General features: G+C 37.0%; 1 protein-coding gene across 1 annotated transcript in view; it reads right to left on the reverse strand.

Annotated features, from left to right (window-relative positions):
• The window catches only part of LOC113234395, an 18,440-nt gene continuing 4,036 nt past the window's right edge, over positions 1–14,404 (reverse strand). The window contains exons 2-5 of the mRNA XM_026469706.1: positions 6,954–7,500; positions 2,804–6,310; positions 1,338–2,437; positions 1–132 (exon numbers count right to left, since the gene is read on the reverse strand). Of these exons, the coding sequence (XP_026325491.1) occupies positions 1–132; positions 1,338–2,437; positions 2,804–6,310; positions 6,954–7,500 (5,286 nt within the window). The remainder of the gene's footprint in view (positions 133–1,337; positions 2,438–2,803; positions 6,311–6,953; positions 7,501–14,404) is intronic.

Consider the following 14,404-nt stretch of genomic DNA (forward strand, 5'->3'; position numbering starts at 1 on the left):
TTACGCGTGCCCTGATTTCAGGGGGTCTTCACGCTGCTCGCTCTGGTCGCCCGCAGTCACACGGACAACTGCTATTGTATTATGATATAATATTGACACTGTATCAGTGGTGGATTTGCAGTCTTGGGCGCCCTGATCAGATCATGTAGTAGCACTCATATACTTACTGGTTAGACTTATCTATATCTTATAAATAAAATATATGAAAGTGATATAGGAAGATTATTGTTTGTGATTATTGTGCCATAATGTGCGTGAGTCATTGAAATATTTAGATACTTTGAGTTACTTCTTGTCATCAACAGTGAATATTTTGTCACGATTGGCCGCCCTCGGCCCGGACCTAGGGTGGCCTTAGGGCAAATCCGCCACTACACGGTGTAGTTGCAACACAAACTTTCAAACTAGGGACTCTTCATCATTAGTGCAGTCGCGAAGAAGCCTACGTACTAAAACCTGACAACATTAAATATCGGAAAGTTTTAAATTACAACAACAACAACAAGTGAACAAGCCTACTGTTTTATTGTTTTGCGAGTCGTTTGAGCGACTGGAATGTATTTTTCCTGGGTTTAGTGCGGGTTTACCTTAATTTTATAATCTTGTGTTTATGGAATGCTCTTCAGTTTCTTAAATCAGCAGCTCTACTATCTACATAGCCCTCATTGCATCTTAAATTCGATGCTCTTGCGTATTTTCGGATTGTATCCGAATTTTGGTTTTTTTACATCGTATCTTGGAACATTTATTACCATGTCCGAATATTGACCATATTTCCGTATTATTGACGGTTTTGATTTGACACGCCTTTTTTGTCGTTTCGCAGACGTTTTGAAATCATTAATTCCATTCGCCACTTCTTGATTTGATTCGTGTCCTGAGTGCTTAATTTTTGTAGTGGATTTTAGTTTTGTTCGCATGTTAACATTTGCATTCGACTTTTTTGTACACGATTTTAGATCATATCTAGAATTTGGTGTTGGCATTGAATTCTGTTTGATGTTCACCAAATTTGTCGACGGAAAACAATCGAATCTTGATTTCTTAAATTCTGTTGAATTGTTTTTGGTATTTGAATTTTTGGCAGATGCATTTGGTTTATTAGAGGAATTCAATAATTTTGTATCCGGATTGTTCATCGGTATATTCACTTTTTTAGATTGAGGTGAGTTTGTTGATATATTCGAATCGACCCTTAAATCGAGGCACTGTGCAGAAATTTCTGAATTACTTCTCAAGCAATCGATTTCATTGACTTTCAAATCGACGTTGCTATGGTGTATTAAATGAAGAAGTAGATTAGCTCTATTAGATGCACGTTCTTTTAGCGCAAGAACCTTTTCAGTTTCCTTACAATCTAAACTAGGGTCTATGATTGCTGGTATTGTCTGACGTGATTTAAATGAATCTCCAATGTCATATTTAGCATTATTCCTATAATATTCTTCCCTACATCGGTTTTTGTTATTGCTTATTTCATATTTCTTCTTATTGAATTTCCTTGTACAAGAAATACCAGTTATAGCTCTATTTTTCTTAATTTTATTATTAGTTTTGTAAGAACCTTGTATATCATTTTGGTTTCTTCTTATGGAAGCTTTTGTCTTCATGTAACATGTTTTCGTTCTAAGTGAACGTATGAAATGTTTATTTTTGTGTTCTTTAATATATTTCTCACTGTTTTTCTTGAAATTTGCAGAAGTTGCTTGTTTTGTTGGGTAATTACTGTAAATACCGTGTGCATTTGTTTTATCCTCTACATGTCTATTGGTATCGTTTGACACAGGATACTTTAGTTTGTTTTCCGTCACATTGCTCAAAGTAAAATTGTTGTTGGGTTCCTTGATAATACTATTATTACGTCTGGTAACATTTAGTTGTTTCTTCAAGGATGTTAACATTAATTCTGAGTGCGTTTTTTTATTGTCTTGTTTTATATTGCACGGAGAAGTAATTATTCTTGGAATATTTGAGCTAATAATTGACCGAGTTTTGGACTTTTCAATGGGTATACTAGATTTTAAATTAGATCTATGAAAGTCGGAACGTCGCAAAAAATCCAAAACAAGAGAATTTGTATTGATAATCCGAGATTTTGGAAAAGTTTGAGGAGAAAATGATGATTTCGAGTTCTTTGTTCCTGTAGATGTCTTTTCCAAAGGAACATTCTGGATATTTCTCTTATTATATTCTATTTTCGTTGCCATCCCTTGTTTATCATCAGTTTTTATCGTGTCATCAAGTATCATTGCAACTTCCTCATCTTTTTTCAATTTAGGTATAGAATCAACAATATTACTCAGTTTACTTTGGCGATCCATAAGTTTATGAAACTCTAGTAAAAAGGCATTTAAAAAATTGGCCAAAAGATCTAAACAGACATCTTGACGGTACCCTATTGGGCTGTCGTTAACAAGCTTTGTCGGATCTTTGTAGGCTGAAAAATAAAAGCACCGCAAACTTAAAAACATGTACCATAGGTTACGTATGTGAAGAATTTCAGGCTATAACTAAGGACTAGGAGATGCCTAACATGAAAGATTGCAACAAATCACAGGGCGACCTTGTTGGGAGATAACGAAAACGATCAAGGAGGTAGGAGATTCAATTGAAGGGAGTGAAAAGAGTTAGATGGAGAAGGCTCCTAACAAGTAAGCAGCTGCAAAGATCGGCCCGTAGAACTAATAGTCGATAGATCTATTGGATGGGTTGCTCCAGGGGTAGCAACGTGTATGACAAGTGTCCAATTGCAAGTAGCTAACGGTTTCTACACCATAAATAAATGAAAATAAACTTGTACAACCTTTATTATACTCTTGATCTTCACCATCAATTTTAATATTGCTGTCTGTAATATTACTTGCTACTTTTGACACGATACCTTCGCTTTTCTTATGTATTATTTGGAAAGGAACATGTATTGGCTTGCTAGACGTCTTTCCAACTATTAAGGGTGATTTGAATGACGTTCTACGCAATACTTCTCGTCGTTGTGTAACTGTGCTTTGGTATTCTTTTCGTGGTCGTGATACTATATTCTGGTAATTATACAGTTTATCTCTCGACTTGCGTATTGGCACATGTCTTGAAGGTACATTTAATTTTCTGGAACGATCACGCCTAGACTGATCTTTTCTGTTTGCAGAAGAATGGGACACAGTTTCATCCATTCGTTTTAGAGATACTGTAACTGTTTCTTGATACTCGTTTAGCTCATCTTTGAATTTGCGTAAAGGAACATGCTGAGTAGATGCATTACTGTAAGATGGATATCTGGACAGTATATCTGTTGTCTTCGCTAAAGTACTATGCAGTGTTCCACTTATTTGTTTCTTTGATTCTGAAACAGGATCAGGATATTTTCCAAGGTAATCTTTGAATTTGTCTAAAACGACTTGCAAGGGAGATTTATGCGTGGAAAGTTTAGTTATACTTCTTGTAATATAACTAGATGGTACTTCATCAATTTTCTTTTGTGGTTCAGGAACTGTATCTTTTTTACGAGAACCATGTTTCAAAAATTCAGTTTTCCTCCTCGTAGGAGAAGTCGATGATGTTACATACGTTTTATTTTCTGCGTCTAGATAGATATCCTGATATTCACACACAACATCTTTGAATTTGCATAAAGACACCTTTGTGCCAGATTCTTGCCCTGAAAGTTCATGTTCACTTCTTGTAGGACAACTAAATAGTGATACGTTCATTTCCATTTCACGAACTTTATCATGCTGCTTACGTAGCTCATCTTTGAATTTGCATAAAGGCCCATCCCTATGAGAGTCACACTCTGAAAATTCAGTTTTACACCTCGAAGGAGAGGTAGATGACATTGCATACATTTTATTTTGTGGTTCAATGTGGTTTATGCAAGATTCTAGATTGGAAAATTCATTATCACTTATTGTGGGACAACTAGACAGTGGTTCATCCATTTCTTTTTGTGGTTCATTATCTGTATCGTGATGTTTATACAACTCATCTTCGAATTTGCACAGAGGGTCATGCCTAAAAGTATCACGCTTGGAAAGCTCATTTTTTCTACTTGTGAGAGAAGTAGACGATATTCTATACATTTGATTTTGTAGTTCCAGATCTGTACTTGGATAGTTAGGGACGGTATCTTTGAGCTTACTTACAGGCATATGTATGGCAAATTTATACCTGGAATCTGTACAAGAATTGGAGGATGTTGCTGTCCATTTGTCCACTTCTTTTCGTGGTTCTGTGGCCGTGTCCTGGTATTTACGCTGCTCTTTTTTCAATAGCTTACTTTTGGATTTGGGTAAAAGTACATGTCTCAGTGGTTTATAATTGGAAAGTCCACAATTAAAAGACTCTTTTACGCTTCTTGTAGGTGTATTAGATGATATTATATGTATGTATTTTTGTAGTTCCTTAATTGTGTCTTGGTACTTACGTCGATCTTTCTGTAATTTTTGTAAATATACATGTCTGGAAATCTCATTTCTAGAAAAAACATCTAAAGGTTTTCTTCCACTCGTTGCAAGAGAACTAGAGGCTTTATTATCAAATTCTAGCCCTGTGTCGTTGTCCCCACGCAACTTATCTTTGAACCCACTTAAAGGTACATCAGATACATATCCTGAAGTGTTATGTCTGGAAAATATGTTTCCCCTTCTTGCAGAAGATATTAACGGTCTTCTATTTATTTTTTTTCCTTCTGTAATAGTGTCTTGGTATTTATATTCGCCTGTATTGAATATATATATATTTACATGTTGGGAAGAAATATCCTGAGAAAGTTCCTTACCGCCCCTTGTAGAGGAAATAGATGGTTTTCCATTACTTTCTTTCTTTCGTGATTCTAAATCTGATGCGTGATATTTACGTAGTTCGTCATTAGGTAAATGTCTGGGAGATTCTTGTCTTGAAAGTTCATATTCGCTCTTTGTAGAAGAACTAGATGGTGTTTTATCCAAATTTTTTCGTGACTCTGTAATTAAATCCTGGGATTTGTTCAGATTTTTTTTCAATTTACGCAACTCATTAACGCATAAAATTGCATGGCTCGGTGATTCATGACTAGAATGCCCATGGCCAAGAGACTCATTTCCGCTTTTTATAAGTGAACTATAGGATGTTATATCGGTATGATTTTGTAGTTCTGTAATTGTGTCTTGATATTTATGCTGATCTTCTTTTGATTTTCGTAAATCTACATATTCGGGGGTGTTTCTGGAAAAAACATGAGAATATTCCCTTGGCCTCTTTGTAACCATTTTATTTCGTGATTCTAGGTCTGCGTCTTGAGTACGATGCAGTTCATTTTTTAATTTACGTAGAGGTACATATCCAGCAGATTCATGTCTCGGAAGCACGTGGCTAAAAGCTTTATTTTTCAATTTACGTAAAGGCACATATCCAGCAGATTCATGTCTGGGAAGCACGTGGCTAAAAGTTTTATTTCCACTTCTTGTAAGTGATATGGATGGTCTTCTATCTACTTCTTTTCGTGGTTCTTTAACAGTTCTTGGACGTTTATGTTGGTCTGTATTAAACACTAGTACATCTACATATCTGGGAGTCTCGAGTTTGGAACAAACATCGCGAGTATGTTCCTTTCTGCTATTTGTACGCGAACCCGATGGTTTTCCATTACTTCCTTTTCGTAGTTCCAGATCTGTTCCTTTATTGCGCAGTTTATCTTTAACTTTGCACTTTGTTGTTGCACTTTGTACATGTTTGGAGAATTCTTGTGTGGAAAGAACACGACTGAAAAGTTTATCACCGCTCCGTTTGTGTGTTTGTAGATATTCAAGCAGTTCAGCTTTAAATTTGCCTAATGAGATAGGTCCAGAAGGTGCATTTGTGGAAAGTTTATTTTCAGCCGTTGCATGAGACCTCAATGACTTACTAGCCCTTCCATTCAATGGCTCTGGTACTGTAACTTTGTATTTACGAGGCTCTTCTCTGAAAGTGCGTTTACTGTTGGTTTTTTCTACAATGCTGACTCGACCACGAACTATTTTTGATGAGCCATCTTTAAGGCCTTGACATTTCAGTTCGTCTTCGAACCTATTAATAGAATGTCTTTCTACGTTGTGTGAAAATTCCTTAACGTCGTTAATAATATTTTCCAGATTCGGTGTTTTTTTATGTTCCCTCATGTTAGCGATTTGGTCTTCGTTTAGAATTTCTTCTCTTTGTCGTTTGTTTTGTAGATTCTGGACGGATATGTATTCGGTTGAGAAATCTGTGCCGACATTGTAAGCATCGTTTGACATTAATAAAATGGGTTTGCGTCCTTGAAGGGTTAATTTACTTGTTTCTATGTAATGGTTGCTTGCTGAAAAAAGATAAAAAGGCTTACAAAATAACTTATGATATCGATATCAATTTGTTTTTGGGAGTATTAGCGCTAGTATTAGGGCGCTTTCAAACGAGACGCTTAAAAAAGCGCTGCAGCGTTTCGATTATGTTACAGTTCACTAATTGTGACTGCAAAAATGGCGCGCGCGTGTAACGACAGGTGGCGCTGCAACTGCGTCTCTAAATGTTGTATGAAAATTATTAGCGCCACAGCACCACTGCAGTGCTTTTATAAGCGTTTAATTTGGAGGCATCCTTAATTTGAGGCGTGCTATTCTAATAATTTTACCCACCGCCTTTCAAGAGCCGTGGGTTCAGGAATTTACAGAATTTACGTAATTACCTATAGAAACAAAATTACAAAATTATTTTTTGAGACAGTAATTGCGGCAAATAATACATAGAAAATAATAAAATTTGTCGCCAATGTACTGAAATCTCAATAAATAATATGCATATTCAAATATAATCAGTTCCGAGAAGTCCCGCGATTTGTCGAAGGGAATGTCCACATTATTCTTTAGTCTAGCTAAATTAACTCCATCAATGCCGATCACTGCTTATTATAACGTGAATGTATTCTTTAAAATTTGTTATTAACTTTGGAACTAAACACAAACCTTTAAGTCTACAGTCGTTGTATAAATCACACTCTGATACAAAAGCAGAAGATTGAATACATGTCTTCATTTTCAATGTTTCTATCAACGCCCTTGTCAAATCTTTTATTGTTATGTCCAAATTATTTGTATTTTCTTCTTCGTCACACTGCTTTGAGGCAAACGAATTCAATGTCATCGATATTCCTCTCATTACATTTTTAATATTTTGTTTATCAGCTTCGATTACTGCTTCAGAGGCCGATGTTGTTGTTTCCGGTTTTCCTATTTCTACATTTTCAATTTCTTCGTTATAATTTTGGATTACTTCTAAAGAGGCCGATGTTGTTGTTTCCGGTCTTTCTTTCTTTACATTTTCAACTTCTTGTTTATCATTTTGGGTCAATGCTGACGAGCCCGATATTGACGAGGCCGATGTTGGCGAGGCCGATGATGTTGCTTCCGGGTTTTCTTTACTAACATTTTTTATTTTTTGTTTATCACTTCGGACTAATGCTAACGAACCCGGTTTTGTTGCTTCCGGTTTTTCTTTCTTTTCCTTAATAACCTGTAAAGAAATATAAAGCAAAAAAATAAAATTATGTGGGCTCACTACAAATTGCTTATCGGTACGCATACCGATAAAATCAGTCTGATGGCTCACCTGATGTCAAATAAGCTGTTTATTAGATAAACAACAAAACCACACCAAGTTTGCCTACCACGGTTTCTGCACCGTAAAAAATTTTTCTTAGCTTAACAACCTATGCATTATTATTACATATTAGACATAACTGGTTGAAGACTGTACCACCTCAGTCAACCGTGACCATGGGACCTGTAAAGGGCCCGAAACGTCGGTTTGTTTGAAAAAACAAATATACGCGATTTAAATCCGGAAAAATAGTTTCATTTCCTATTAACAACCTATTTATTGCACGTGTAAATTCTCATAAAAGATAGCCCGTGGCGTGCACCTCATGCAGGCAAATAGGCACTGCCTACCCTAGTAATAAGTAAACTCATAATACCGCGTGCGTTCGCATTATGTCATGACGACAGATAGTCGTGCAGTTTACAGTGTCGTGGCTTGTATATTTAAATGAACTTGACGGCCTCTACGGTCCCGGGTTCGATCCCCGGCCGGGCCATTGTAGAAACTAACTTTTCTATATTGTCTAGTGTCTGGGTGTTTGTGGTACCGTCGTGGTTCTCGATTTCTATAACACAATTGCTTTAGCTACTTACTTTGGGATTAGAGCAACGTAACATAATACAGGAAAAGAAGTTGTTCACATATAGTACGACACGATTAATTGTCGTTACGACGACAGACTGTCGTGACAATGGGAAGAGTTAGGCGATTAACACACTGCACCGCGCCCCGCGACGGTGTGCGGGACGCGGGCAGCGAGCAGCTGTCTGGCGGCACCGTGCCACTTAAAGTAGTCGCTTCGTAGTTGATCGCCTTAGTGATTGTTCAGTCATGTAGCTGAGATCCTTCTTTGACAAGAATGGTTAATAATACAGAACTCATTCAGGACGCTGCAGTTATACCTACTGTCGATTTGGTTTTTGTTTGCTCAAATAAAAAGACATTGAAGATATTGGATACATTCCTTTTTACGAACCAGAACGATAAATGGATAATTTCAACTCCATTATAAAGATTTAAGAAAATATGAAGATAAATTTGGTCGATTTTCAATAGCAAATATAAATTTATCGATGTCGAGATCTCTTGTAGGAAACTGAACATGTCCTTAAGCTTAAAAATCTGCGCGGTAGTGCGGAGCGCAGTGTGCCATAACCCTGCGGTTCGCCGCACCCTCCGCGCGGGGGCGCGGTAATACCGCGTGCAGAGAAGCGTTGTAAGGGTCGTATTCTAGAAGTCTACTCAATACTCAAGTCAGGATTGCAATGGAACCACAAGCACTGGAAATACGACCCTAATGGCAGACCCATACTCAAATCCTGACTTGAGCATTGAGTAGAGTTCCAGGATACGACCCTTAGTGTGTTCGACGGCGCGTGTTTTCCATACAAACTGAGGTATTTCAGTACAACGTTAAAAAACGCAGCTCCGCGCTCCGTCGCGGGGCGCGGTGCAGTGTGATAATCGCCTTAGAACGACAGTCGTCGGACGACCAATAAAGCGTCACGATAAAAACGTGACGACAGATAGTCGCAACTTTGGGGTTGTAAATGTTTTTTGCACAGTTAACCAACTATTTGGTACCAAATATGTCAGGATTCGTTAAGATGCACACAGCACTCTGAAATCTCAACATATTTGTCTTATTTCTCAGAAACTAACCAGCAGATCGAGCTGGAGTTTCCTTTACTTTAGAGTACTATTAAGGTACAAATGGAATAAGAAGTTTTTATAGCTATTAAATAAATATTGGTAATCCGAGGTTGGTACCTTTGATATTGCTTTAACTTCGCTCTGATGGAGGTACAATTTTTTTAAATAGAGGTACTAAATAGTACATTTTTTGATACCAAATTTGTCAGGATCCGTGAAGGTACACCCGCCATTCTGACTCTCGCGTTCATAAGGAAATTTAAAAAAAAATCAAGTTTCTAACGATTGTTTTTCGAAAGAATCTTTTGGCCCTGAAACTTTGGACAATTTATTACGTTTTGAATTTTAGAAAATAGTTTTTGTTAGTTTATTATTTTTAAAGACAGTCAATAAGCGTTTTTATGTCAGTTTAAAACAAATTAAGAAGTTTTGATTACTTTACTTCACATTTCTATATTTTTTAGAAATATTGTATTTTAATAAGTATCGTTGCCAGTGACGATAAAATTTCTTATTTAATTTTATTGTAGATCTAGAACAAATAGAAAAATAGACTTAAACACATTGACTTACAATTATATAGACGTCGGGTCCGCGCTAAAAAGTGTCCGAACTTATAGGGCGTTAAAATCGTATACAGAGTGTCATTCATGCTTTAGTCTTCGTTTGGTCGGCTGACAGCGAAGCAAGCAAAATTAGACAGTACTGCGATGATATTACACTTTAAATTCAACGTTTTAGCTTTTTCACATTCCTTTACATGTCACTACTACGTTTAAATAGGTTGACTTGGGACATTTTTTTCGTGGTTTTTGTATTAGACCCGTCGTTCATTTATTTGTAAATCAATGCTTAAACATATAAGATCGACCCCTGTCTATACGCATTTACAATCGCCTTTCTCTTTCAAATGTGTCTATAAAGAGATTGATTAGGATTATGAATGATATCACTTTATACTTTTGATTTAAATAAATTACAAATAGACAAAAACTTTGAACATTTTTGATACAAGTTAAATTGTATAAAATATGAAATCTTTCTTTTCAAAAGAAGGTTCGTGTAGATTAATACATCATTTATTATATTAGACATACAAACATACAAACATCTTTGCATTGTGGCGATTTTAAAGACTTGTAGTTTTAATCACGATGTGATTTATTTTAATTCCGTCGTGTATAATGATATAACTACAATACAATCAGTATTCACAATAGCAAATTAATGAAAGCTCTATGTTTTTAATAATTCATGAAGTTGTAATTCTTTACACTTAGAATTTAAACGTGACGTACGAAATTGAATATGTGCGTGTAAATTTATATCACATTACACAAAAACTAGTTACATTTTCTAGAAAAGGGTGACTTATATCATTACAGACGAAAATTATCTTCGCTTCTACAGCAGATAGAGTAGAAGTGATCAGATAGAAAGATGCATCATTTTACACAAATGACGAATCATCAAAAAAACGAATATTAATACAAATGGAGTTAGCGCGTTTTTCACGGAGAATACCGTTCCATTGCACCATTTCCGGGAACGTACGACACGACAAGTTGGCACGTCAAAATAAGTAAAATATTCAATGAATATGATGATAGTATTTTTATGTATTATGTGTATGTATGCGTATTTTTATATATATCTCACGTACTAGTTTATATATATTTATATTTTTTATTTAGTATTTATGTAATTTAATGTTTTGTAGCCCACACAACTACTATTTTCGTCACGTTTTATTTATCATTGAGTTCTGTTTCCGTCTCCCTCTCTCGTACCCCGCGCCCTTGGCTCGCGTTGGGTCGTAGCCAGAGATGAGCAAGCATCCGGGCTTTAACCCCCGCCGTTACGCTTTGTTAACGCCGGGTTTAGATCGAGTTAAAACCCATTTATGCCCGAAATCAACGGCAAAAACTATTTACAACGAAATATTGTGAATTGAGGTTTGTTCAAATTTAATTATACATATTATTACAAAATATTACATTCTTAAATAATCCCAAAATTTTCTCTCATCACTTCTCATTTAATTTATAAACGTTTGACATAATCCTAATGGAATTTTAATAACATTAGATATACCCAAAACTTTCTTTTGCTTCGTCTTCCGCCTTTTTAAAAAGAAATACATTATTATAATTTCGTCTTCGCCCATTTCACACGCGAGCGAACACACACTACTGGCTTCCAATAGAACATAGAAGCGACTGCAGTGCATCAAACGACTCTGTCGTGCAAACGATAAATTGTCGTCACGAAGTGGGACACGACAACCGTTGAGACATGGGAACAGGCTCGAAGCGACAGTCGTTCAACCATGAATAAAAAGTTACGACATAAGGGAACGCGAACTTAGGTGGAACGGAGGAACAACCTATGTGATTTTGGAACGTCGTTCATTCGTAAAAAGTCACGGTGATATTATTTGATGACTAATCACTGTGGTTTTTCATCGTGACTTTATTTATCACCCACCTCTAGTTTGAAATCACGGGCCCTAGGAACGCACCACTAGTAAACATTCAAAGTTGCGCAACATCAGAATTAGAGAATCATCATCTGTGCGAGTGCAGCCTAGAGGAAGGCAACTTGGAACACAATTTTTTAATTGCCCTAGTATATCTGTCCAGCGTCATAACTTACTATCCACAAAATTCCCCCGCCCCAGTAACATAAATAACCTCTTAACTTTAAATGTTTTTCCCCAGACATGTGCGACGTAGCGAGGCGGTGTGCGAGGAAAAAATACACAATAGGATTGCTTCATTTTTTTAGCCTTGCTTAGTGCAGCTCCGGTGGCAAAGGATTAGCGGAGCTAAGGATTTGTACATACAAAATGGCGAGAAATGTGTGCTAGGGATGCGGGCGAGGAACATGTGCAAAACGGTGTAGGAAACTAGAGCTACTGAAAGTATGATTTTAACTGACACATCGCCACCGCTCATCCCACCACACCGTACGCCGCCCATGCGTTGCTGACAAGAGTTCGTAACGCGTCCTCGCACAGCCTTGGTGGAACACATTACACCGTTTCACAGCGCCGCACCATCCATCCTCGCACCATCTCGCTACCTCGCACATCTCTGGTGGAAAGGCAGCCCCATTGTCTCAATACAACTCAATGGTTTTTTCTTTCTTTTTCTTCTTGCGACCTTGACATTGGCAAAATCATCATTTCATATAATGATGGAGCCCATTGATTTACAAATAAATGGACGACGGGTCTAATACAAAAACCACGAAAAAAATGTCCCAAGTCAACCTATTTAAACGTAGTGACATGTCAAGGAATATGAAAAAGCTAAAACGTTGAATTTAAACTGTAATGTCATCGCAGTACTGTCTAATTTTGCTTGCTTCGCTGTCAGTCGAACAAACGAAGACTAGAGCGTGAATGACGCTCTGTATACGATTTTAACGCTTTATAAGTTCGGACACTTTTTAGCGCGGACCCGACGTCCATATAATTGTAAGTCAATGATGGAGCCGTAGAAAACAAAAAGTAAAGTGAAGAAATCGCGCATTGCTATTATAAACATACCTGTGCTGTAACCGGTTCATTGTAATCCTTATTTATTATATTCAAAAAAGAAAGCAAGGCTTCGTTGAACAAACATTGTTTCGATATTTTTTCGACTTCGTTCTCTTTGGTATCAATGAAGTTGCAATCTGTTCCAACGTATCGGCAAGAATTCTTAGATGTAACAATTTTCTGTTTCAATATTTTATGTTGTGGAGGCCTTCGAATTGGTATAAATTTTTCCGACGGAATAATATTCGACGCAGACTGATTTAATTGCTTTCTTTCACGTTTTATTGTTGGCACCTTTAAAGTCACGTCTTGTTTGGAAGCTGGGAACAAATATGATTAGGTAATAAAAACAAGACAGTAAAGAGCCATTTCGATGGAGAGAGTTTTTCTTCTTAGCCTATCAATGGTTATACACTATTATTTATAATTTAGACAACTGAATGGGTTCACAATTGTGTTAGTAACGCTAAGGGCGCAATTAGGCGATAAACACACTGCACCGCGCTCCACGACGGAGCGCGTTTTTTAACGTTGTACTGAAATACCTCAGTTTGTATGGAAAACACGCGCCGTCGAACACACGGACAACGCTTCTCTGCGGTTCTACGCAGTGTCGCCGCGTAACGCGGGGTATGGCACACTGCGTTCCGCACTACCGGATATACAGATTTTTAATCAATTTGTGTCTATTCCAGTAATTGTCGTTCGGATTTTCCCTGAATGAGTTCTGTATTATTAACCATTCTTGTCAAAGAAGAATTTCAGCTACATGTACAATGTAGTATGGCGATCAACTACGAAGCAAGTACTTTAAGTAGCGCGGGGCCACTAGACCGCTGCCCCCGCGCATATTAAACCGCGTGTTGACGTAGATCTGGGGGTCTACTCTCGATCTCCGTCCGAAACAATTACTGTCAAATAAGTAATATTCGACAAAATTAAAAGACAAGTATCATGTCATGTATGAAGCTTCATTCGCATCACGCGTCTTTTCATTTGGTCAAGTATTGCTTATTTGGCAGTAATTGTTTCGGACGGAGATCCTGAGTAGACCCCCTGTGCTGATTCCGCGTCCCGCGCACCGCCGCGGGGCGCGGTGCAGTGTGTTAGTCGCCTTATTATTTGACACGAATTTCATCCCGATCACGCCGCGCGGAGATCGCGTGCGTATACTACTACTGTCATGGCAAAATATGCTCTATTTATTTATTTTTTACACTTTGAAAAAAAAATGGAAGGGCCTTAAGCCTCGATTACTATGAGAAATCTTTGTCGCCAAAACTCACACATTCGTAATTTGAAACACTGCAAAAACTTGATATTGATTGGACGTAGTTTGAAATTTAAAAAGAAATAAATTCTGGGTTGTTAATATAATTGAAACTTTACCCTGTTGGCATATCGTTGAAAGTTTATACCATCAATACCTATTATTGCAAGTTACGATGTTTTGATATTATATTGAAATTTCAATCAATGTATCGCCTATCTCTTAATTGCTGAACGACGAATTACAGTTATTAATCTAGTTCTCCAAAAAAGAAGCGATCATATTGCTGGGGTATAAGCTTTACTTTCGTTTCTTGTAACAAAAAAAATATTTCAATAAACAGAAAATTG

Source organism: Hyposmocoma kahamanoa, unplaced genomic scaffold (assembly GCF_003589595.1).
Source record: "Hyposmocoma kahamanoa isolate Upper Pololo Valley unplaced genomic scaffold, ASM358959v1 84, whole genome shotgun sequence".
NCBI lineage: Eukaryota > Metazoa > Arthropoda > Insecta > Lepidoptera > Cosmopterigidae > Hyposmocoma > Hyposmocoma kahamanoa.